Genomic DNA, 23,349 nt, shown 5'->3' on the forward strand with positions numbered 1-23,349 from the left:
TATAACCCAAACCACAGCAAACATCGACTGCACTGCTGTGATTATCTGCATATACAACCATAAATGTCTGTGCAAAGCATGTTTGTATGTGTTATAAATGAAATCTGTGAAGTCTCTATGTACTGTTTTTCAAATCATGCATCAGGTGCATTAACTCACCCCCACAGAAACGTCCACTTTCTTCTTGGTTGGTAGAACTACACACAAAACGCTGGTCTGATTGCTCATATTGGGTCACTCTCTTCCAGTTCACAGCACAGTGCAGTTGAAGTCAGTGATGTTGGCAGCTCCTGCTGCAAAGATCGGGAGTGTCTGTCTTCTTAGTTCTTGTCTCATATATTCACACTCCCTGACTTTGCCTCCTCTTTGCTGACCTCCCTGCGCAGTTTTGTGTGTGGGGGGGTGAGTGTTAAGTGCTGAGTATGAGAGTGACATTAATTCTGAAACCTCCTGAAGGTGGAAACTGTCAAGCAGAGCTTGGAGCCATCAGCCATCAGAACAATTAATGAGGTTGAGTCCATATGAGAGTCCATAAGCCCTGCTTTCATATGGGTCAGCCTTTATAAGATGGTCTGTCTGCATTAATCCAGCACAAATACTGGAGCCGTCAACAAATGCCAGCTTTCCATAATTAGAGAAAGGCCTTTAAGTCCACTGTAAAAAACAGAATCCCAGAATGCAAAGCAACCACATTAATAAACAAACAGATGTGCCAGTTTGTTGACTTAAGATGAATTTATTTTAAAATCAAAAACATTACCTGTACTTGGAAACATTGTTTTACAGACACGTAAAAGAAGTGAAAAGGAACCAAGCAGACGGCGCTGGCGAGTTCAGATTTCCTGTTACAACCACTACAGCACACACAGTAAAAGAAGCTTCCTGATTAATGAGAGCTGGGAGACAAAAGGCTGCTCTCCTTCTGACTGGCCAAGGCTGTGACTAACGTTCCTATGGGGCTTTACATAAAAGAACGCTGCTAACAGTAAAATCCCCCCCAAGCACAGAAGTTACATATTTCAGAAGAGTACTTTACACAACACACAATTCCCATAGAGGCCAACCATTAGGTCTGACTTGTAAAGATTTCTTTTGTGACATTTCACCGCGTGCAGGGTTTGCACCGTCAGTACAGCGTCCCACTGCAAGGCTGAACACTGCCAGGTCCGTGTGTACAGGAAACCATCGTTTGACTTCCTCGTCTGCCTTGGTGTGATTGGCTATGCACAAATACTTCTGTGCCAAAGTCAAAGTGGAAACAATCCATGTAAAGAAAAAAAGTATAGTCTCTAGAAATCTGTTTCAGTCATCAAGTTTCAGGCCATGGTTGACATCAAGGAGCAAGGGCTTACAGAATATTATACCAGTGTATCGTTTAAGCAGTCTGTGGTAACCATGCCTAAGACTAAGAACCAAGCTAATTATGGACATGCACTAACTAGCTACACTTCAACAATGGGCTGTATTATAACGGGCATCAAGAATCATTTCCCTCAAGTCAAAGAGGGCTCATATTTTTCCGTGTGCCAAGGCAGGGCACAGGGATGTTGTCCCTGCTGGCCAATGCCCTGCACTCGCCCCAGATAACACAAGCACGCAAGCAAAAACACAACGGGTGTCATGCATGCAAATCATCTCACTCACGTCTCAGTCTGTTAGAGGGGCTTTGGATGCATGAACTTAAATGCTCCTCAAACCAATTTTTAATAAAACCATCTTACGTTCCGTTAATGGGAAATTAGTTCATTTACCAGTGGCAGGAACCACAAAGAAGCAACACACCAACCAATCAAAAAGAAAAAAAAAAAAGAATAAATAGTGCATCCAATAAGTAATATTTATATGTTAAAACCTAAAAAAAGTGATAATTAGCAACAAGCAACCTTTCATGAGCCAGAGCACAAAACTAGCTTGTCCATAAAAACTCATAAAGTAAATAAAGTGATGAGTGATTTTACATTTCAGTGACATTTTTAACATTTTGTGATTGTTTTGTCAATTGCATTATGATTATAAACAGAAAAGCCAATTTGTCACAGTAAACAAAAACAAAATTACACAACTCCACATCAGCATACAGGCAATTAAAAACATTTATATCTCAGCATTTTCATAAATATCCACCCATACCATGGAAAACCAGAGAATGATGACTGCAGGCAAATCACGCACTAGAAATGGACAGAAGAATGCTTGGGTGTGGCACTTCCTTTTGTTTATTCATGAAGGCCATTTTTCTTTTGCACCTTGATCAGCTACATGTTTAATTTTGGTGTTTGTTATGCAATAGGCTAAAAGTAGCAACGCACACACACACACAGACTTGTACCAGTATGGTGTAAACTGCAGCAAAAGCAAGGAGATGTAAAAATGTATGACGGAGAAACAAGCCTTCACACACATCCCTGCTCCCAAACCGGATTTCATGTGGACAGAATTCATAAAAGTGGCGTTCAAAAATTTGGATATGAACTGACACTGCAAAGTTTTTAGATTTTAAACTAAAATGAGTAACTTTCACTGTAATGGCATTAGGGTGAAAGCAGAAACAGGTTAATGACTGAGGTGCAGCCTAAAGTGAGAACGTTCCATTATGACAGAAGTGGTGGTGGTGTTTAGAAATACAGAACTCCTGTCAGCTAAAACTACTGCCTCAACCATTGACCCATCAAGATATACTTGATGACCTCAGCCACTTTTTCCATTTAGCAAACATCATTTTTTATCAGCCATTCTACCCCATGGGTACAGAACAAGGTGGGTTCACACTATTTTTTGAGTTAAACAGGCATCTTGTCGATTGTTTAAATATTACATTACATCTATAACATGAGGTACATTTTTCTATACACATTTTCTCAGGTATAATGACTACTTGTATCAGATACCCCAAAGTACACTGGCTTAAACTGAAGGCAACCTGCATTTGTTAAGAGTGATATATACTCATCCAGGAACACACTGAATACACACATATCGGCTCAGTGTCATAAAAGGTATACAAGTTCTAAAGGGAAACTAAAGAATGCAGTCCAAAAAAAAAATGAGCAAACCACAGAAGAGAACTCTCCAAAGCTGTGAGGGTGGAGGCGGAGCTTCAACCGCACGGGTCAAAGGATGTTGGAGCAGGGCAAGGTGCGCTTGAGCTGGTCCTAGGTGTTGGCTGAAGGCACTTCTAGGTAAAGCTTTCCATAGAGTAGCACCTTGGATAGTTGTGAGTAGCCAGTAGAAGCCCTTGAGAGAGAGGGGGCGGGGGAATGTGGGCAGTATTGCTGCCTGCTCACAGCAGGCTGAAGCCCAGGATGTAGTGGAGGAGTTTGTTCCTGTTGGCCTGAGGTTGGAACGTGGCGCTCAGCTCCAGGTGGCACGTGCCACTCTCACGGCGCTCCTTCAGCACCTGCCAGTCGATAACACACAGGGGAGCGTCACGGCGTGCGCCTGCTCTAGCACCGCAAGTGCCTGCTTTCGCCCCTTTAATTTGGTTAAAAATGTTCAATTTGGAGGTATTTTGTCTGGTGTCCTTATGGGATTTTTTTTATTTTCACCTCATCATAAAGTTGATGTTTCTTTGCAATAACAATTGCAGCTCATTTTATTATACTTCACAAATCAAACCTGACCTTCTCAGAAATGAAAAATAGTGCTTTTTAAGAGCTTGTAAATTGTATACATTGTAACTGATCATCTCATATCATAGTTGTAGTAAAGTGCAACAATGCTCATGAAAATAAGTTACAAAGGCAAGACTGTATGAATTAATGCTAATGAAAATGTGAATTATTTTGCTTAATTAAATAAACAGAATAACAAACTTAAAAGTTTAAACCATCAAAAGATCAGTCTTAATCAGTATGCAATCAGTCTGCTCCACCTCCTCACACACACACACACACACACACAGCTCCGTGTGCTCCTGACGCTCCAAGAAGGTGATCCAAGTAACCGAACAGTAATTCCCAGAATCCTTTGATGAACAACATCGTTATAACAACACATTCTATGCTGCCCCTGATGCTGCCGCAGACAAATGTTGCCTCTGAGGCACAATTGATACTAGGACATGAGGTGGCTCAGACATAAGTCATCACACTGAAACGTATACCAGCGTGGAGCTGCCTCAGCTCTTCAGCGTGCCCCCCCCCCGATAAAGCTGATCTATATATGAAATGTAACGATCTCTTACCCCCAGCTCTTTAAATGTCTTCACCGTATTTTTCACGAGGTAGTGTGTGGCGCTCTCTCCTGAGGAGACACAAGAAAAACAGGAAAAAAAGCAAAGTTTGGTGAAGGTGGGCGGGGCTGGTTTGTCAAGAGCGCATGGAGGCGGGGCTGGGGGAACTGACCATAGGATGCCACTCCTTTCTCTGTGCGCGTGAGCAGGTATTTGAAGAGCTTCTGAGTGTACTCCCTCTCGGACACAGGCGACAGCAGGCTGTGCACAAAGATGGCTGCCCCGCTATAGGCCTCCAGCACGGGGCTGAGCACTCGCTGCAGAAAGGTGAAGAACTCCTGGTGCTCAGAGGACGAGCTCACCTACAAAAGCACAGCAGAATACAGCCCACCACTGTAGAGATTCACACTGAAGAGAAGCAAGTCCATAATACAGGCCTCCAGACAGAAACTCATCTTAAGGAGCCAGTGGCTCCTAAAAGAAACAAGAAAAAAGCTACTGGGGCCAATTTAAGTGCCATAATATGAAATCAGGCTGTTTTTTGTATGCACGAGACACTGCTTGGGCTAAGAGTTTCCTTAGGAGCATTCTGCGATAAAGCAACAGCATGATTTTAATGCTCTTCCTGTGTATTATCAGTTTTTTTTTTAATAATTCCTTATCGTTACAAAATCTGTTTTTCGAGCCATTTGCTTACTTTTGAACAGAATTTACAATGCATAGTCTGCTTTATATGATCATACCTGAGCCACACAAATTCAGGAAGCCGCACAGTACTGAAGTGTCTTTCTATGGTTGTACATTTGTATGGACAGTTGTTCAAGTACATCTTTGTGTCTTCCAATAGTCCACTGGCGCTAACAGAGTCAGGCTGGGGTTAGGCTCTTAAGGTCTGAGAGATGTAGATTGTGTGAAAAAAAATCTGAAAGTTTTCGCGTCACTATTTTCTACACGCCGACGGTAAAAACAAAACAACAACAAAAACAAAAAACAAAAACAAAAAACCTCAGCTCGGCTAAGCCACGAGCGCAATCGTGACCATTTTAGTTGCAGTTTGGTACCCTGCAATAGTGCCAACAACAGCATGTCACACACTCACTCACAGCGAACAGCATCACGTGTCATCCAGAGTTCTCTACAGTTTTGCTCCGGTTCACCTTCAGGTAGCGGTCCCTCTGTTCTTCTCCGAAGTCACTGTCCTCGTCTTCCTCATCGCTCCTCCATGCCAGAGGCTCGGGGAACTTCTTAGGCCAGGGCTCCTCTGAGGGGCTTAGTTCCTCCTGCTCCTCCTGAACACAGCACCCATCAGTGAGATCGGCAGCCCACTAGGCCCATACAAACTAAATACACAGACAATGCAGATGAAATCAGTGTGAACATAGTTCGTTTTCCCGTTCAGGCACAGACTTCAGAATTCCTTGCAGTCAGGCCTTTGACACTGTGCATGGAAAAGTATCCCCCCCTGGTGGCCAAAGGCAGCACAGAACTAAGAACATGCATAGTACTGCATTTTAAACCCACATTTTAAACTTTTTTAACTGCTTATTTTTACACAGATAAATGTAATTTCTGGTACAAGTCATGATTAACAGCAAACACATTTCCAGATCCTCAAGCCCTTCAACAGAAGCTCCAGAGCCATTTGTTTAATTACAGCAGCAGTTTCGACTTTTGACTCCTTAATAAATTAACTGCTCCACCGTTGCTTTGGGTTTGTATTTGATTGTAAAGTTTAGCCAAAAAAGTTATTCCAGTTCACAGGGGTTCAGTCCTTCAGCTTGCTGCGCCTGCATGCTGTATAGGGTTCTAGGACAGCACAACATTTTTTTTTTAAGCACAAACAGGAAATGGGGTTTTATTTGGGGGAAATACAGAAGGGGAAACTCACCTCTGCGACAATGAGCACCCCATACTGAATAAGTCTGGTCACAGCCTCGTGAAACACCTGGTAGACTGTCTGACAAGGCTTTCAACAAAACAGAGAAGGCTTCATGTCAATGAGCAGCTCACACTGCTGGGGAAAGCCACACAGCATATGAGGTTTTAAAAAGAGGAGCAGGTGCGCTGCAGCCCTGTGGTCAGCCTGTGACTGAGGAGTAACGAAAGAAGGAGGCAACCGAGTTTGCTTTTTGGTTGGATTCCTCCCTCGATCTCATCAGGAGTGTAGGATGAGTCATGGGTAAGCCTCTCTAAAGAAGGCTGCGAGGCAAAATGCTTAGCAGCAAGTTTTGCTAAAGAATCTCGTGTGCTCTTTTAGTGTTTTAGGATGGAAAGCATGACGTTTTCCCTTCCTCAGACTGGCAAACTCAAAATGCTGGTGCAAAAAAAACAACCAAAACAACCATATCTTTTTTCATTGCATGGTACAAGAGGGGGCCTGCTAGTCTGGCGCCTGGCGCCACACGTCAGCAATGCGCGACTCACCTGGGCAACGAGCACCTCGTTGGACAGGAAGTGCGAGAGGCCTGCGGCTCTGCGGATGAGGCTCTCCTGGCTGAGCAGTGTGGGGGAGGGGCCAAGATCCCCCTGGCACACCTCCGCTGTCTGCTCCCTCAGCATGGCCAGGACACTGCAGGCTAACACAGGCCACACCCACCTTGTTAGCAGCACCACTAAGATTGCCTCAAACACAACGTGCATGTCTAACGTGTGCTGGCTAGGTGTGCATCATCTGTGTGGGTATGACTCATCACTGTGCGGTCTGACTGAAATCAGGCATGGCTGTTATAAAATGGAAAGCACAGACTGTCCGATCGTACAGGTGCTTGTGTCCGGGTGTCTAGGGGGTCGGCTACCTATGATGGCGTCGGCGATGAATACGTGGAACAGGCCGTTGCTGTAGAAGTTCAGCTCGAAGAGCGCCGGCACGGTGTTGCTGGGCGCAATGACGAACTCGGTGTTGCGGTTGCTGCTGGTCACGTTCACGCAGTTGCCCAGCAGGTTGATGGCATGAATCACCACGTCCTCGGAGTTGCCCGAGAAGCCCAGGTCGAAGTCACGTGACAGGACCTCCTCCTTCATGTTGAAGAAGTCCTCCACCAGCCTCGACAGCAGTACACCCTGCACAACCGAGCAAACCTCACCACGGGAGCCGGGCTAGCCTTCAGCATAAAAGCCACAAAGAGGAAGACGCGCGTGTGACGTGAAAGTTTAGAAGGCTGACAGGGCGCTCACCTGTCTGTGCCGGTACAGCAGGAGGCAGGCCACGATGTGCGTAGACATGATTGCTGAGGACTTGCTGGCAGCTGGAACAAAAACAAACAAAATCATCATCATGTATAATTCAGTCCATTTTCTATTACTAAAAGCACAGTTCTAAACACACCTGCACGTGTATGACCTATAACCCCCAAGCACAGGGAATGCTCTGGGACGGCAAAGAATTTTCTTTCCAAGTTCAAACGACTAAAATTGCTATTCTCTCATGCGTAAAGTGCAGTGAATATATAGCAAAGATCAGGTTCATGTGAAGTTGATATTAAACATTTACAGGCAGGCTGCAATTCCACCCTGCACATTCTCCCCTGACCTGGAGTCCTTAAAAAAGAAACACCAACAGAGTGCATTCACACACACACACACACACTGCAACATGATTGGCTGAGCGCGACACGCCACCAGGCCCATGTAACCGGCAGTAACCTCAGCAGGCTGTCAGTCATGCAGACGCAGGCTGCCTCGGGGATGGCATCTCCCAGAGGGAGGTTGGGAGGAGACCGGCAGCACAGGCTTGCGGAGGGGGGGTTGGTTGTATGGGGGAACGTAGCGAGACCACACATCCTAGGGCTCTTACTGAAGAGAACATGCTTGGCCAGGTTTGCGATGACCTGTCTCCTCCAGGGCTCGTCAGACAGCTCCCTGTAGTCTGGCTGCTCCTCCCCCTCGCCGTTAACTAGCCCCTGATCTGGCCTGTGTGGAAAAGACACCTCCCATCACATCTCTGCCTATACTACAAAAGGAAACACATAGGTTTTAAATGTAAGTTTGTTTGTTTGTGTGTGTGTGTGGGGGGGGGCGCTGCACGAACCGCGCCGCGATAATGGTGGGGATGAGGATCTGCTCCAGAGTGAGCGGCGCGGGGAGGTTGCGGCTCCGCTGTGTGTTCAGGTACTCCTGCAGGAGAAAGAAAGAGGAGCGTTGGTCCTGGCGAGGAGTGCAGTCCCGGGGGCACATGGCGCGCTCCCGGAGCTGTACTGGAGGGGGGAGGCGCCGCGGGCTCGCACCTTCAGGGAGAACGGCTGGGTGAAGTCCACGCGCACGCAGCCGTAGTTCTTCCGGAGCATCCGGAACACGCCGCAGGCGACTCCCCACAGGCTCTCGTTCTTCTTGGGCTTGCCCTGCGGAGAGCAGAGGGAGCGACGCGCCCACGTCAGCTACCGCGGGACGTTTACCCCGACCTTCCCGCGCCTTTCTCTAACGGGGCCGATTTGCCTGGTTCCTCCTGCACGAAGCCCGGCCAGCCCCGGGAGCCCTACCAGCTGCTCGCTGTTGTAGTTGCCCTCGATGATGCGGTCGTAGGAGATGCCGACAGGCACGATGAGCACGTCCGGGACGGTGCCAGCGCACAGCGCGTCCACCACGATGGAGAGCATGCCGGCCCGCGCTGGTGACGGCTTGCCGCTGCGGGAGCGCGTGCCCTCCAGATACACCTCCAGAAACTGCTGCTGCTGCAGGAGCTCCTCTGTGTACTGGAGAGGAAGCAGAGAAGGAAATGAGGACTCCACACATAAGCCGCTTACACTGAGCTCTACAGCACCTCTACAAAGATGAAAGAGGGAAATAAGTCACTTTGCACTACCACTGCAAAGCCATCAGAGTAGAGTCAGAGATTTGACCTTTCTAACTGAGAGAAGAAAAAAAAAAACAAGAAGAAACTCAACTAATAGTCAAAAAGATACTATTGACTCATTAGCCTTGCCTTTAAAATGTCCTCTCTCTATATCACATTTTAATTAACTCTTAGCCTTGTCATTTTGCAGCAGACCAAACATCATTTAATCACTCTTCAATCTAGAAATGATTTTTCATTGAAATTACTGAACATCAGGTTCGTACTAAAACACTCATACATAATGCAGGTGTCATCCTCCCAACAGCTGTTTTAAACTTTGCTTCAGTGCTTATTGTACAGTAGTTTGAGCTCCTCACAGCTCTGCCTATAAGCCATTTTTCCTTGTACCTCAACAGTGGATGGGGCCAGGCACTTATCTGGCTGAAATGGGTGGAACATTTCCATTTCCATCATTTAGCAAATGCCCTTGTCCAGAGCGACTTGTTTCTATGGAAGACATCTTTCTGCTAGTAGGTCTAAGGGATCTAAGAATACCACTGACTTAGAACTGCGCCAGAGATAGCACACATGTTCAAATGCTTCCTGATGAGGTGTGTGTCTTCCATACCTCGAGTACTTCCAACTTCCAAGTATGGCTCTACTTGAAACACCATGCTTCAAGACTCATGGAAGAAAAGCATCTAGACTATTCTCTGTCCTGGCTCCCAGAAGGTGGAATGAACTTCCACCAGCTGTCCGGACAGCAGCGTCCCTTGCAGTCTTCAAAGACAGACTGAAGACTTATCTATGTGTGGAATATGTAAATGACCATTGAACCTGCACATGTTGGGTAACCAAAACTCTAGCATGTATAATTTGATAATGTTTCTTATTGCACTTGTCGCTGTCTGAGATTACATGTTTTCTGCACTTCTAGGCATCAGCAATGAACCCTGTGTTTCAACAGTATTCTACTTCAATGGTATCTTGAACTCTATCCTACTGTACTGGCTAGGATACAGTCTGTGTGTAAATGACAAAGCATGTCTTTAAGTCGCTCTGCGTAAGAATATCTGACAAATGCCATAAATATTACTGTGTCTTTCGTTTACACAAGCAAGGCTTGAAGCGTGTCTTCCATATTTCTGGCGGGTTGGGGCTTCAAGTCATGTTGTATGAAGGGTGCAGATATGGTGCAGGTCCATTTTTGGCTTTCTAGGCAAGCAGCAGGGTTTTAAATTTGAAGGGCAACTACAGGAAACCAGTGGTGGGAATACAGCAGTGGAGTGATGTGTGCGTACTTGGGAAGATTGAATTTCCAAGTTCAGCTGTATTCTGGATCACCTGCAAGGGCCTAGTAGCATGTGCAGGGAGGCTTGCAAAGAGCGAGTTGCAGGGATCCAGTCTTGAAATGACATGTTACTGGACAAGCAACTTAACGGCGTCTCTAGAAAGAAATGCCTGAATCCCCCTGATGTATAAGAGTAACCTGCATATGTGGATCACGTCAGTAACACACATCTTGGTGTGGTGGTGAATCACTGGGAACATGTCATATGTCTTTTGGGTTAGACCACAAACACTACAAGGCAGAGGAACTGTACATGTGGCCACCCCTCCCATGCATGTGGGCAGGAGGTATGGGACACTCTCACGACATCAGCAGGGAGTCAGTGGCAACCCCAGGCAATCCCAGCTGTCAGATAAACAGGTTTTTACATTCCACCCACATGGTTCTACATAGGAAAAGTCTAAACTCATAAGAGACCATAGTTTTGCACATCAGTAGCTGTCCAAGTCCAGATCAACCTGCTCATTTCTTTTGCAATTAAAATCACAGTAACCAAGCTGGAACGTGAGTCTTTTTACCGCATGTAGCAGAGATCTGTACAGGACGTCTTTCTTTCCATCTGAGGTCTCGTCCATCTTGCGGCGAATGAAGAACCCTCCCAGCTTGCGGATCAACGTGCTAAAAAACATTGGTTGATGCAACATTACAACTCCCACCCATTAAGCCCGAAGGCACATGGCGGGCCTGTCACACGAGCCTGTCGTTAGAATGACAGCAGGAAGCCGCGCACCTGAAGATGGGGATGTTGAGGTTGTTGCCCGCGGCGATGTGCGGAGCTTTGATGTTGTGACAGAAGAGGATGAAGGTGATGAGAAGGTAGTCGATGTGAGACTTGTGCACAGGAAGGAAGACCAGCGGAGCATTGTACTGAAACACAGACAATGCACAGCGCTCAAACGCAGTGAAGCAATCTCTCACACACACACACGAGCGCGGAGCTAAAGCAGAAGTGGGCGTTTCTGAGCGGGCTCACCTCCGAGGCAGCTCTCTTAACCATCTCCAGCTGGCCTTTGTGGATCTGTATGCTCCAGAAGAAGCCATTGAACAGCTTCAGCAACGTCCACCCCGTCAACCTGCACACACCCGTTACAGGTTAGAAGGTTATTACGGTGACTACATGAACCAGACGCACACATGCATACACATGCCTATACCCACACGGACAAAAATAAATATCTAAATTCCTGGAGAGGGTTTGGTGGTGTCAGAATTAGTCATGATAAAATACAAACTTGCTAAATAATACAGACAAACCTGATGAGGCTGGGTGAGATGTTGGCCACCATTTCTTGCAGGAAGCCTCTGGCCTTGCACCTCTCTCTATGCACAGCCTTCTGGTCTGCTTGGGCTCCTGGGTCTGCAGCGCCAGCCTCCGACGCCACCTCCACGATGGCACTCTGCACCCTGTGGCAAGAACACAGCTGGATGGGATATTCCCCCCTCACGCCCAAGTCTCTCTCAACGCCTCTTTCACACACCACAGGCCTCATGGGAGTGCTTCCTACTTGCTGCTGCTGAGCACGTTGTCCACCACATTGCGTGCGAACATGTCTTTGTTGACGTCCCTCTCCAGGACGAAGAGCACGTAGCTCAGCCTCCGCGCCAGCCAACCGCGGTGTCTACACTCAAACACGCAAAGAACATGCAGCGGTCAGGGCTGGGGTTCTCTAAAGAGTAGCAAAAATCTGAAACAGGCATGCAGACACTTGCCACACTTCATTTATTAGAGCAATGAAAGACTGAAGCCCATATGTTGCCATTCAAAATCTGGTTTGCCATCCAACTCATCATCAGTGGTCAGTTTCTGTTTGCTAGATATAAATCCTGACCACTCTAAACCCAGTAGGGATACTGACATGGATAAAAACTCTAACGGTACTGCTATGTCCATTATCCGCTACCATGCCACAGCCACGTCAGAGCTGTACTGAGAACAGCCGTCCTCCACCAATATCATATGCGCAGCAGTGGGCCTGTGGCCAGAAACTGATCAGTGATGAATGGGATAGAGGATGGCGAATAGTGTATGGGCAATAGTCTGTAATGGCACGCCTATGAAACACACCTAGAAGTTAAGCGTACCACAAATTGTCCAGTGAGCAGGTTCAAGGTGCAGGTCTCTTCTAATGCATCTCGAGTGTGAAGCTATACTTATCTACATTACTTTAAAGCTCCCAGACCTGTAATCACATTTGTGGGCTATAATTAAGTCAGCAGCTCGTAAATCTCAATCCTCTTTGGCACAGATAATCAGATTTTCCTTCTGCATTCCTTCTAATGTGAGAGGCCGCTTTCCGGCGTTAGTCACTGGATCTGAGCTCATGGTGTCCACTGACAAACAGCATTAAACATTCACAAATCTGGTTCCCACACCTTCACTTACTCCTTCCGGCCCTCACGTACGTAAACACAGGTTTAGTTTACATTGCCTCCACAGGTGCAGAGTACAGGGGTGTGCAGGAAGGCGTGGGTGTTTAATTCTGGGGGGGAACGTTTACCTTGTGTGCGTCTCATTGATGTAAATCACATTGCGGAGTCCTAAGGATGGGATGCTTGAGTTAAACAGTCTTTCCTGAAACCAAACATGTCAGACGGGAAGACAAAACTACTCATCAGCTGGCATGGGGATTTGTCCTAGATGTGCATGTAGTAAAGTACAAGAACCGAGTACAGGAACCACACCCAGTCTGGAACCCAGGTCCTTCAGGCAGTCTCCCAGGCTGCCAGAGAGCCAGCTCCATCAGTGTATTTAACTTTAACTGAAAATGTCAACACTACACCCACCAAATGTTTTTCATGTTTGCCACATATTACTGGATCACAACTAAATCACATGACTGGAATGGACCTTATATACCATAAATATACACATTTTTAACATTAAAGTGACAATGTAATTAGTAATATGTTTGACCCAGTGAACAGTTTGAATGTGGCACACAGAAGGCCCGGGAGCTCACCTGACTCTGGGGCGTGCACGAGTGACAGCATCTTCCCACGAACGGCCGCTTCCTGTTCAGGAGGCCGTCCTTCCACAAGCTGGTCACGCAGTGAAGGACAGAAGGACTTGAGCTTCGATCCTAACGGAGAACACACACACAGGCATAATTAACTGGAACTTCCATGCTACCAGGGAATATACACAAGCAGAATTCATATGTGCTGTGTGAACAGAAGCAATTGTTCCTTGCTCTCCCCAAGACCCCATCGTTTTTGCAGTATATAGGTTTGGTTCACAGAACATACCTGCCCTCTTACCTACGTCAGGCTATATTCTTTCTGGCAATTTAACTTGATAAGAATCCAGTTATTCTTGTGTGTATCCCAGTTTCTCATGAGACAAAATCTTGACATTCCACGTGTACATTTACATAAACATATTCCACCCCACTTTAATGTATTACCAACGGCTTACACCACTTGGCTCTTAATGTCAGCGTTGAGCTGACTCCACTCTAGGAAGGACTCAGGCACAAATCCTCCACATGCCCATGCAGATGACCTTTCACGAGCAGCACAAACGAGCCTAATAAATCCATGTGCTCATTAGCGCACCAGAGATACCAGTCAAGGGCAGCAAAAATGTCCTAATAAGACGTCTGGGGAGAATTGCGGAAACGGCCAAATAGCACCAGCTGAGCCGTACGTAAATGGTAGACAGTGACTGGTGTTAGGGGGCTTCACCACCAGGGCCCACTCACCTGCTCCTCGCAGGGGTGCTTCCCACGACTGGTGGCCAGCTCCCCGCTGTTGGCCAGCAGCACACCGTCCGGGCCCCACAGTGCCAGGCTGGCATCCATCCCCTCCACACGCGTCCACTATAAACCTACAGGACAAGCACGCACACACAAAAAACACACAAACACATGTGGAGGAGCGTCAGACCCGCCTGGAGACTCAGGGGCGAGGAATCTGTGCAGCTCCACTCCTAACAGCCCGGGCGTCAGTGCACAGGAATGCTGTGCTTCATGTCACTACTGGCCTCTTGCATGTGGGCGGCAATGTTATCTGTTGGCTTAAGCCGAAATATCAGTAGGGAGGAAAACTGGAAATGTAACACCAAGAAAAGAGAAGGTTGAAAACACCTGATTATTATTATTATTTTTTAAGATTATTCTAATAATATTTAGATTATTATAATAATTTAGATTATTATAATAATGTTTAGCCTCATGTAGGTCAGAATATGCAGAAAACATTTTGAGAATGATCGACCTCTCAATTAATATTTGGTCATCGGTGGTATTGTGGTCAGAATATGGTCAGTTAGTGTAAGAGGAAGGTACATGTTTCTAATCAGAGTGGCTGCCAGAGACTGTTTATACACCAAACTATGTTCTCAATTTTCCAAACGCCATTAATTAAATATCATGACAGTATCCACTGGGTTAAAATATACCGTTATGTCTCAAAAGACATGAGGTTGAAATTGCCAATATAGCAGCGCAACAGTAACTCAATGATGTGTCTGGCAGCCTGCCACCTTTCATGTCAAGCAAACATGGAGCCTATTTCAGATCATGACCCACTTGGGGCTTGACCTTGACACAGGAGAGAGACCCGCTGCGGACCAGCTGCATACGGCTGAGGCAGGACACCTGGAGCGAGGCAGTACACCTGGAGCGAGGCTGCTGCCTTCTCCCCTTACACCCCAGCTAATGCCGCCACGTTCGAGATGTCCTGCCGGCCTCGGCCATCCCTACATGCTGCCCCGCCAGCCTGCGTGCACGAGCCTCCACTCTCAGGTGTCAGGTTAAGGGGCTAAAGTCTTTAGCCTGCTCGCTGCAAACCATGCCAGACTGAAGCAGGAGCCTACCGCGTCCGACAGCTGCCCAAAGAACGGGGCACAGGGGTTATGGGACCCGGTGCGACCAAAGGGGGCCCGGCCAATACAGAGTGCACCCGCGTCTGCTCAAAAGGGTATTTATAGAAGTCATGCATGAGAGTAAAGATTCAGCGAATCTGTATAGGACAGTCTGTCCTACCACAGGCAGATAGGAAGCATCCACACAAAACTGAACACCACCTCATCTCAAAGAATTACTTTAACACTATGTTTTCTCTTTTTGAGTATACTTGTATTGTTGCAGGGTTGTAAAAAAGTCAATAAAGGACTATTGACCATATAAAGACAACGCTTTTTACAAATAAAAAGTTTAGAAATTGCCCACGATGACTTCCAGTTTCATGTATTAAATATATAATGGAAAGAGAACAGGCATAGTCTACTGTCACAAGTGTGACAAATGTCACAAGAAGTGTGCAAAACTATCTGGGCTTGGTTACAGAATTTCAGTTCCTGGATTAATTCTGTATAAGGACACTATGGTAGCTTCTCTCCAGGGCCTTGAACGAGTAGCCTATTCTAAGCAAAATATGCATCTGTCATCTGTTGTGCAAGGGCACAACAATGCCCACAGAGGAACCAGAGCTTTCAGCGGAGGCAAAAAGTGACGTGTCATTTACAGCACAAGCTTTGCTACTGGAAAAGGAGACAGATGATCATCTCTAATCTCTGACATGCAGCCGAAGGATTTACAGATGTGCAGAACAACTTGAATTCTCTTGAATTTGCCTAAATATAATTAAACCCAGGACAATTTATACTCACAGATATGGCCCTCGAGCGACATTTTCAGAAGCGACGGAGAACTTCAGCGGGCAATTAAAAAAACTGTAATCACTTCGTCAGAAGGCTCCTGAGTGACTCCAGTGTAATTAGAAGCAGACTGTTACACATTCTAATTAGGCTGGAACTGGGTCACAGAGGATGCAATAATCTTTGTATAACAACCTGCCGCAAAGCATAGAGCCAGTACATTGTGAGGCTGGGGAGAGCAGTACAATCAGCTGAAACAAAGTTCAGAGACCTCTCAGGGTTCGCCTACATTGTCTGATGTGTTTCTGCCAATGGGTGACCAGCACAGTGATTAGATGCAAGGGGGGGGGTTTCTGGAGTCTGGCCAAATGTCAGAGCCTACAGAACACTGAAAGGCCAGGCAGCACGATTAGTGGCAAAATGCTGCACAGACAGCAGCTTTAATTAGGTTTAACGCGAGCAGCACAGGACAGACTGGAGCTCTGGTGACAGAAACACCCTTCTGTCTGCAGCGCGAGTTCACCCGGGCCCGAGCGTTAATCATCTAGGGATGCATGAGCATCACGCACTCTCATCCCCGCAGTTCTAGCACGCGTGGTTACTAAGCAACCCGCACGAACCACGTTTCCCCTCGCTTAGCTACAGATTTACGGACATTTTCAGCGTGCTTGCTAGCAAAAGCATGCAGCGTGAAGCTCTGCTGCTAAACGACAAAGGAAGTCTCCTCCTCTGCCCAACTCCAGGCGCATAACGGCACAATCGGCCCTTGAGGCTGCTGGTCTCAGACATGCTCGCGTGAACCTGACACCACCACGACAGTGAACTAGACGCCAAAAGTCCTTCACCACTTTTCGATGTGACCCCTGACGTTGCCAAGCCAACGGCGGGTTAAGCAGCTAGCCAGCCGGCTAACCGCGTTAGCCACGCCAGCTAGCGAAGGCAGCAAGGTACCGCACTGCGCGAGGAAGTGCGCGCCCCACGCCCACTGGACGCGAGGACTCGTTCCAGTGGTCCCCAGCCCACTGCCGCCCGCACGGTCTCGTTCATTAGAGTTGGCGACACGGCGCTGACGCCTTCCGGACGGATCCGCATGCTAAGCTACCGGCTAATTTACCCTTACTGCCGGCCCGAGGGCTAGCTGGTTAGCCTAGCTCGATGGCCAAACTCACTCACAGGAAGCGGAGAACCGAAGCGGGAGAACCGAGCCTGTACACGTTACCGTGAGAGGTGCGCTCTGCGGGTACCATCTCTGTGAAGGCAGCGGGGGGTGTTTTTAACGGACCGCGAGGTCTGCTCTCGTCCTTGAGCCAGCCGGCACGCGCCAGTCCGCAGCGCCCCTCTTACTCGCGCCGCGTGACGAACACGACACGACCTCCGCAAGAGGTCACTGTTCGCGCGCGTGCGGCGCCGCGTTTGCGGTTTCTCGCGGTTGAGATCACGCGGCGCTTCGTTTGAATCGCGTGGTCTGCGTCCCTTCGCTTTAGTTACTGTAGGGGCCCTTACCTGCGAAAAAGCGCACACTCCCACGTGTTCCTATACTGTGTAAAATATGGCAACTTAACTAACCACAAATCAGATTTAAATATGTGCATCGTTTAAAATTAAGCAGAATGATGTTAGTGTAAGACTAGTTGTCAGTCATTTCCACAACTAAAGGATTCCCCCGGAGCCCTCACCAAGCTGGACACCACAGTGTCACGGCAGGGGCATCAGTGTCCATTCTTTGGTCATTGTCATGTCTTAAGGAAAGTTTTTAAAAAAAATTATATGCAAACATAAAATGTAATATTGACAGGGTTGCAATGAAATAATGTAATCAGGATACAAAAGGCTAATTATTCTGTTACAGAAAGAAGTAGATTTCTATTACATTTTAAAAAATACGGTGATTGCTAGCAGGATTATGTTACAACCTAACAAGACCCACTTATTTTCTTTCTTTCTTAGGGAGCCCTTGAGATGCTGTGAAATAAATATATTTTGTGTGTACAATTTACTAAACTGTGTGCAGAAATTAGTTTAACACGGTCAGAAGATACTAACCAGAGGTCACGAATCCTGCACGTTCTTGACTTTATTAGAGCACTCTTTTCAAATACTTCAAGTTCTCAAAGGAATGAAATTGTACCCACATTTCAGTCAATTTCATCACATCACACAACAGCTGATATTTAAAGCACTCGGAGGAGAGTGCTTGTTTCTGGGTTATATTTTTCTTATTTGTTCAGCGCTAGGTCGGATTCCATGGGAAATGCACATATAGACATAAAAGAGTACAGCGTGATCGTGATACATAAATCAGAGGGGCTTAGCAGTTCTCTTGGCATGGACACATCTGCTGACACAGAGGGGACATGAGTATTGTTACTGTTTATAATATTTCCTCTTCATCCACTTGGAATTTTTAGCACCTTCTTCCAACATTTTTTTAAAAGATTTTTTACAAATATTCAGGTAACAATTATTTCATTTTGTCAGATACAGGCTGCTTTGAATGAAGACTAGTCACACCAACAAACATTCCATGATGTGCCTCTTCTGTCTCCCATGTCGACTGTTCTGTTACAAGTTAATATTTCTGGACAGGACAGGCAGAATTTGGAGACTGGTAGACTTTATGAATGAAACCACATTGTATCATGAACGCCACAGAAAGCTCTCAATTCCTGATGTGTGCTGTGATGTTAGCTGTCCCCAAGCTCTAGAACTTAGACTTCTTTTGTATCTGCTGTAGTTTTCTCTCAGGCATTGCATTCTGATGCATCCCAGTAGTTCTCTCCATTGTCATGGTAATGCTTGTAAGAGCGTTCCCTGCTTTACTTAATGGTATCTTGGAGGATATCTGTGTGTGTGTGCTGTTTGCACAAAATGATCACATTACCTTAGCAGCATGGAGTGTAAGTAGGCAATTCTGGAGCACCATATGGCTTTGTCTAGCAAAGCCGAGTGGTGGAAGGTATATCGTAACATTTTCACATTTCCCTGACATGTTTTCAATCCTTTGGTCTATTATTATTATCACCTAGTTTTCTAGCCCACTATCCTCCACTTCCTGTGTAATAGTTCATCCTTATTACCCCTCAGTAACTTTGCTTTTTATGAACATGTTTTCAGTAAATAGCAATGCATAACTACTCTCTTTAAACACATTTTTCAGTAATATGACACATAAAGAGGTACATTGGTGTACCTCTTTAACAAATTGAAAATCAGTTTCCTGTAATTTTTAGAAAATTGGAATGACTGGAAAATGTGTGTCTTAACATAATCTTAACAGGCAAGTAACATTCACAGGTACGTCACATTCACTAATATTTCAGTGGTGTGTAATAATATACTTTACGTTTTGGTGGGAAGTAGTTCGTTAGTATGTTTCTATATAGAAATAAACTACATTTCTAGGATTCAAGCTTTTACATTCACACGAAAAGTAAAAGACAACAAAATGTTCTTGTTTTTAACTGCGATGCTTCTCCTTGAAGTGCTTTTAAATTGAACTGCTTTACCTAATGTCATTCAAGCAGGTAATGAAAGGGTAAGTGAGCATACCACTCTGTCCTTAAATGCACAAGGCACACACATTCTGAAGAGAAACCGTGCTTCTCCCACAGTTCCAGCACTCATTTGAGGTTGAAACTCAATCTTTCCGTTAGGTCAGACTCTTGTCTCTTCTAGTCCTTCACTCCAGTCTTGTGTAATCAGCACCTGCATCTCAGTGTGCTGTCAATGCATGTCTTAATGCTGTCTTAATGTGTGAAAAAGGCAGAGTCTTTTTTGTTTTGTTTTGTGGGTCTAAGAGAAAGATTGCAAATGACTTTGATATCTAGTTTACTGGACATCCAAAATAATTAAAACTCACAGATCTTTGCTAGATAGCAGGACAAAGCTTCACTTTAAACAATCTTGGAACAAATAAGCCGATCTTCATACTGTATTTAAGACACATCAGATTACTTATTGAGCCCTTGCAATGCCTTCAGTAATTACCCACATCCTTTGTCTCTAGACCTGAATAAGAATGACCTTGATGACTCTGCACCCTAAAATTCCATCACACAACACTAGAGCAGGTGTGATACATTAGATAACTACAGTGAATGCACCTTTTTCTCTGTTTAACTGAAGCCCATTATGCAGCACAGCATTAGTTCAAAAGGTACAAACCCCTTCTTCACAGACCCTCAGAACAGACCATTATTCTTTATTGTTCTTTATCATTCTTTTAGACCTCGGCGCGCATGCTGGACCTTACCGTTTAGAAATGAGCAAAGATTTCAACAAATGATATTCAGCAACCAGGACTGAAACCATTATGCATTACTTTTATTGAGAAAAAAAAGGGGATATGAAGGAACAGATATGCTACTCTTTAAACGCTGAGAAAATGGGCTTCCCCAGAGAGGCTGTTAATTTAAAAGTCAATGTCTGGCAGGCACAGAAAGCTTTTGTGTGGTGGCTCACAATGATATCACCAAATGGCCTCACCAGACAAGGAAAGAGAGAGGTGGCTTAGAGCCTGCCTGAATAAATATAAACGAGCTCCTCTGCTGAGATCGGTGAGCTCTACCTGAAACCCGCATTCAGTCGCCAGGAAGCAACCACTGCAGTGAGGTCATGATGGTCTGGTAGCTTACCAAGCAAGACTTTCTTCCACCATCCAGCACTGGTATTGTACTGGTCATTTTTTTTGGTTTTGTCATTACGGAGTAAAATGAAATGAAAATGCTAAAATATTAATATGCTTACGTAGACCTCAAACAGCTGTCTTAGAGAAAAACTACAATTTCAGTCCAAAGATTTACCCATTCAAATGCTAAAGCTGTTAACTGAGTTGAAACATCCCTACGTGTGCAGTGCAGAATATGGCTGCTGTTGGTGCTCTTATCCTTCTCCTCCCATTATCATGGGCTTGTGCACCACAGAAAGCTGGTAACTATCACACCTTCCACATTGTTTTCCGTTTCCCATCACCAGATGGGCTTTAGTAGCGTTACCCTGCTGTGAATCTGCACTGGAAACATTGGAAACAATAGTCTTTTTTTTTGTTTGTTTGTTTGTTTTCAGATTATGTTATGGTTTCCTGTTTCCCAAATGCCATCATTGCCAATGTGCCTGAGTGCCCATATGGGTGGGAAATCAATCAGTTGTCTTTGGGTGGTATCTGCTACTCAGGGGTCAACACACCCAGCTTCTTCCGCTTTACAATTCCTGACCTCACACCCAAGAACCATTCATACTGTGGCACTCTGTCTGAGGTAAGGATCTTTTAAGTAGTTGTTCGGTGGCTTGATAGGTGTCAACTGAATGCGTGACTCTTCTTCTCCGTTATTCAGTGACGTATTTGACTATGAGCAGGCCTACATCTGCACAGTTAATGTGCGTATCTTGAATTAACTCTCATGGTGCATGCTGTCAACTGGCTTCAAAAAGACAAAAAGGCACTGGTGATTTTGTCATGTACAGCAGTAGTGAAGCACTACAGATGTACTGCCACATTCTTTTGTTGTTATTCCGACCAGTATATTGGAGGCAAAGACCCGAGGTACATTTTCTACAACTCCATAGTCTCCAACGACTCCTCACTCACCGTCCGGAACCAGCCTGTGAACTACACCTTCAGCTGCATGTACAGAGCAGCATACTTGGTCAACAACGCTGTCTTCAGCCAAAGGTGTCCCTATTACATGCCCAGCAGGGCGGTAGGAGGCATTTCTGGCCCGATGATTTGCAGCCTTTTTACTAAACCCTCTGCTTCTTTCAGAGTGGCAACAGTTTATGTCAACAATGGAAGTTTAGGTTCTTTTAAGTCTCAATTGTCTATGAACGTGTTCACAGTGAGTACTACGATTTTCTATGGTTAAAAAAAAAAACCTGAAATCGGTCAACCTACTTTTATATGGCAAAGACGCTAAAGTGAGAAGCTGCTTCAAAATGTTAGATACATCAGACAATCAGGTAAAATCTTACTTGTCCTGTTTGCAAATGAAAATGTGCATTTCTCTGTATGGTTTATAGAATTCGAAATTCCTGTATGCGAAAGATGCTCCATATGTGATTGACACATCTGAAATTGGCTCAGAGGTCTTCATTGGCATTGAGGCTAAAGGACTAAGTAACAGGTACCTTTCTCTCCTATTATCAGTAACATGTAGTACACTACACTCTTAGCTGATTACTACACATGATCAAAGTCTTCATCTGCTGTGATAGGTTTAAAGTGGTTATAACAAACTGCTGGGCAACACCTACTCCTTATCCAACAGACAAGAAAAGGTGGAGTTTAATAGTCAACAGGTAAGGTGACAGGTCATCGAAGAATGCAGAAATTGCCTAATAGCTGTGATTTAACTGAATGAGCCTGTCTGTATTGTATGTAGGTTTAGGGTCATTTAAAGCAGCTATTCTGTGTTGCACAGTTGCTCGTCAGATAACACAGTGACCATCTTTGAGAATGCCAAAGACAGCCGCTCCATGTTCAAGTTTAATTCCTTCCGATTTCAACGATTAGAGAAGGTATCCACAGTCTGGCTCCACTGTGAGGTTCAAGTGTGTGATGGTGAAAAGCTATTTTGTCAGCCGGTAAGAATAACATGGCATAAGTAATCATTCATGACCTTAGAAGGACTACTTTCAAACACTAACACATGTTTACATTTCACTAAAGACTCCATGTTCTACAAAGAGTACCAAATTTGCTGAAGATTCAAATGGAGGCATCTTGACAATGGAATTTCAACTTAAAGGTAAAAGTTGTTCTCACTGTATATGCACAGGGCATTTTAAGTTGACCATCTGATCTTTAAATCTTTTCATTTACAGCTCAACATTCTTCCAGTTATACACATCTGGCAGGTAAACCTTAAAATTATGTTTTTTAAAAAAATATTATCTTAATATTCTTTACATGATATTTTTAAAAAGACATACTATATATATGTACTATATGAATAGATCCAAATATCATAGTAACTAAAAACCTGTCCTGCATCATATTAGTGTTTCTCATGTCTGTGCTTTTTTTCTCTTTCTGTTTCCAGGAACATTTCTATGTATGCTGTGTATTATTCTGTTGAATGCAGTTTTAGGTTATACAAGTTTGTAAAAGATGCTTGATATGGGTGGGTATGAACTATCCAAAATCCTTAAAACACAGTGAATCTGACTGCACACACACACACGCACACACACACACACACACACACACACACACACACACACACACACACACACACACACACACACACACACACACACACACACACAAACACACAAACCAGCCATACAAGGATCTCAGGGAGTGTAATATGCATTCCTCCTACAAACGTGCTTACATCTTGCCATGCTTTCTTTATTTAGTGCCCTTGTACACTTGTTTCATTAGACAAGGGAAACTTGTCCGTATGGTCTGAGGTATGCGGCATCCTAGATAAAGACAGTATGGTCTGAGGCATGTGGCA

General features: G+C 45.2%; 2 protein-coding genes across 5 annotated transcripts; one reads left to right on the top strand and one right to left on the bottom strand.

Annotated features, from left to right (window-relative positions):
- Positions 1-240: 240 nt before the first annotated feature.
- gpam (glycerol-3-phosphate acyltransferase, mitochondrial) lies at positions 241-17,269 on the bottom strand. Of its 4 annotated transcripts, XR_014117203.1 has the most exons (22): positions 17,112-17,269; positions 13,995-14,119; positions 13,254-13,373; positions 12,792-12,865; positions 11,799-11,912; positions 11,548-11,697; positions 11,267-11,366; positions 11,024-11,160; positions 10,812-10,911; positions 8,647-8,859; positions 8,395-8,508; positions 8,199-8,284; positions 7,965-8,080; positions 7,346-7,416; positions 6,967-7,231; positions 6,596-6,747; positions 6,060-6,137; positions 5,329-5,460; positions 4,344-4,533; positions 4,184-4,242; positions 761-3,397; positions 241-654 (listed from the first exon to the last, which is right to left on the bottom strand). XR_014117203.1 is itself a non-coding variant. In XM_081697740.1 (21 exons), exons 2-21 carry the CDS (start codon positions 14,091-14,093, stop codon positions 3,281-3,283), a joined length of 2,487 nt encoding a protein of 828 aa, XP_081553866.1. In that variant the 5' UTR covers positions 14,094-14,119; positions 17,112-17,269; the 3' UTR covers positions 723-3,280. The 4 variants fall into 4 exon arrangements, 3 of the variants coding, with proteins under 3 accessions (XP_081553866.1, XP_026882033.2, XP_081553867.1); XM_081697740.1 differs by lacking the exon at positions 241-654 and having other exon boundaries at positions 723-3,397; XM_027026232.3 differs by lacking the exons at positions 241-654; positions 17,112-17,269 and adding an exon at positions 15,905-17,098 and having other exon boundaries at positions 723-3,397.
- Positions 17,270-20,754: 3,485 nt separating this feature from the next.
- Positions 20,755-23,055, top strand: tectb (tectorin beta). Its single transcript, XM_027026234.3, has 10 exons — positions 20,755-20,821; positions 20,957-21,147; positions 21,412-21,563; positions 21,654-21,726; positions 21,908-22,011; positions 22,103-22,186; positions 22,309-22,471; positions 22,557-22,635; positions 22,712-22,744; positions 22,930-23,055. Exons 1-10 carry the CDS (start codon positions 20,755-20,757, stop codon positions 22,992-22,994), a joined length of 1,011 nt encoding a protein of 336 aa, XP_026882035.1. The 3' UTR covers positions 22,995-23,055.
- The last annotated feature ends 294 nt before the right edge of the window (positions 23,056-23,349 follow it).

The sequence above is a fragment of the Electrophorus electricus genome, chromosome 15 (assembly GCF_041902795.1).
Source record: "Electrophorus electricus isolate QZ-2024a chromosome 15, ASM4190279v1, whole genome shotgun sequence".
Classification (NCBI taxonomy): Eukaryota; Metazoa; Chordata; class Actinopteri; order Gymnotiformes; family Gymnotidae; genus Electrophorus; species Electrophorus electricus.

Excerpts from the sequence above, each read along its gene's own strand:
- gpam (XM_081697740.1), bottom strand. The coding sequence starts at position 14,093 with ATGGATGCCAGCCTGGCACTGTGGGGCCCGGACGGTGTGCTGCTGGCC. Across the intron at positions 13,374-13,994 it reads AGCACCCCTGCGAGGAGCAG|GATCGAAGCTCAAGTCCTTC; the intron begins GTGAGTGGGCCC and ends GTTCTCCGTTAG. Across the intron at positions 7,417-7,964 it reads GGCCAAGCATGTTCTCTTCA|CTGCCAGCAAGTCCTCAGCA; the intron begins GTAAGAGCCCTA and ends TTTTTGTTCCAG.
- tectb (XM_027026234.3), top strand. The coding sequence starts at position 20,755 with ATGGCTGCTGTTGGTGCTCTTATCCTTCTCCTCCCATTATCATGGGCT. Across the intron at positions 21,564-21,653 it reads AACGCTGTCTTCAGCCAAAG|AGTGGCAACAGTTTATGTCA; the intron begins GTGTCCCTATTA and ends TGCTTCTTTCAG. Across the intron at positions 21,727-21,907 it reads TGTCTATGAACGTGTTCACA|AATTCGAAATTCCTGTATGC; the intron begins GTGAGTACTACG and ends TATGGTTTATAG.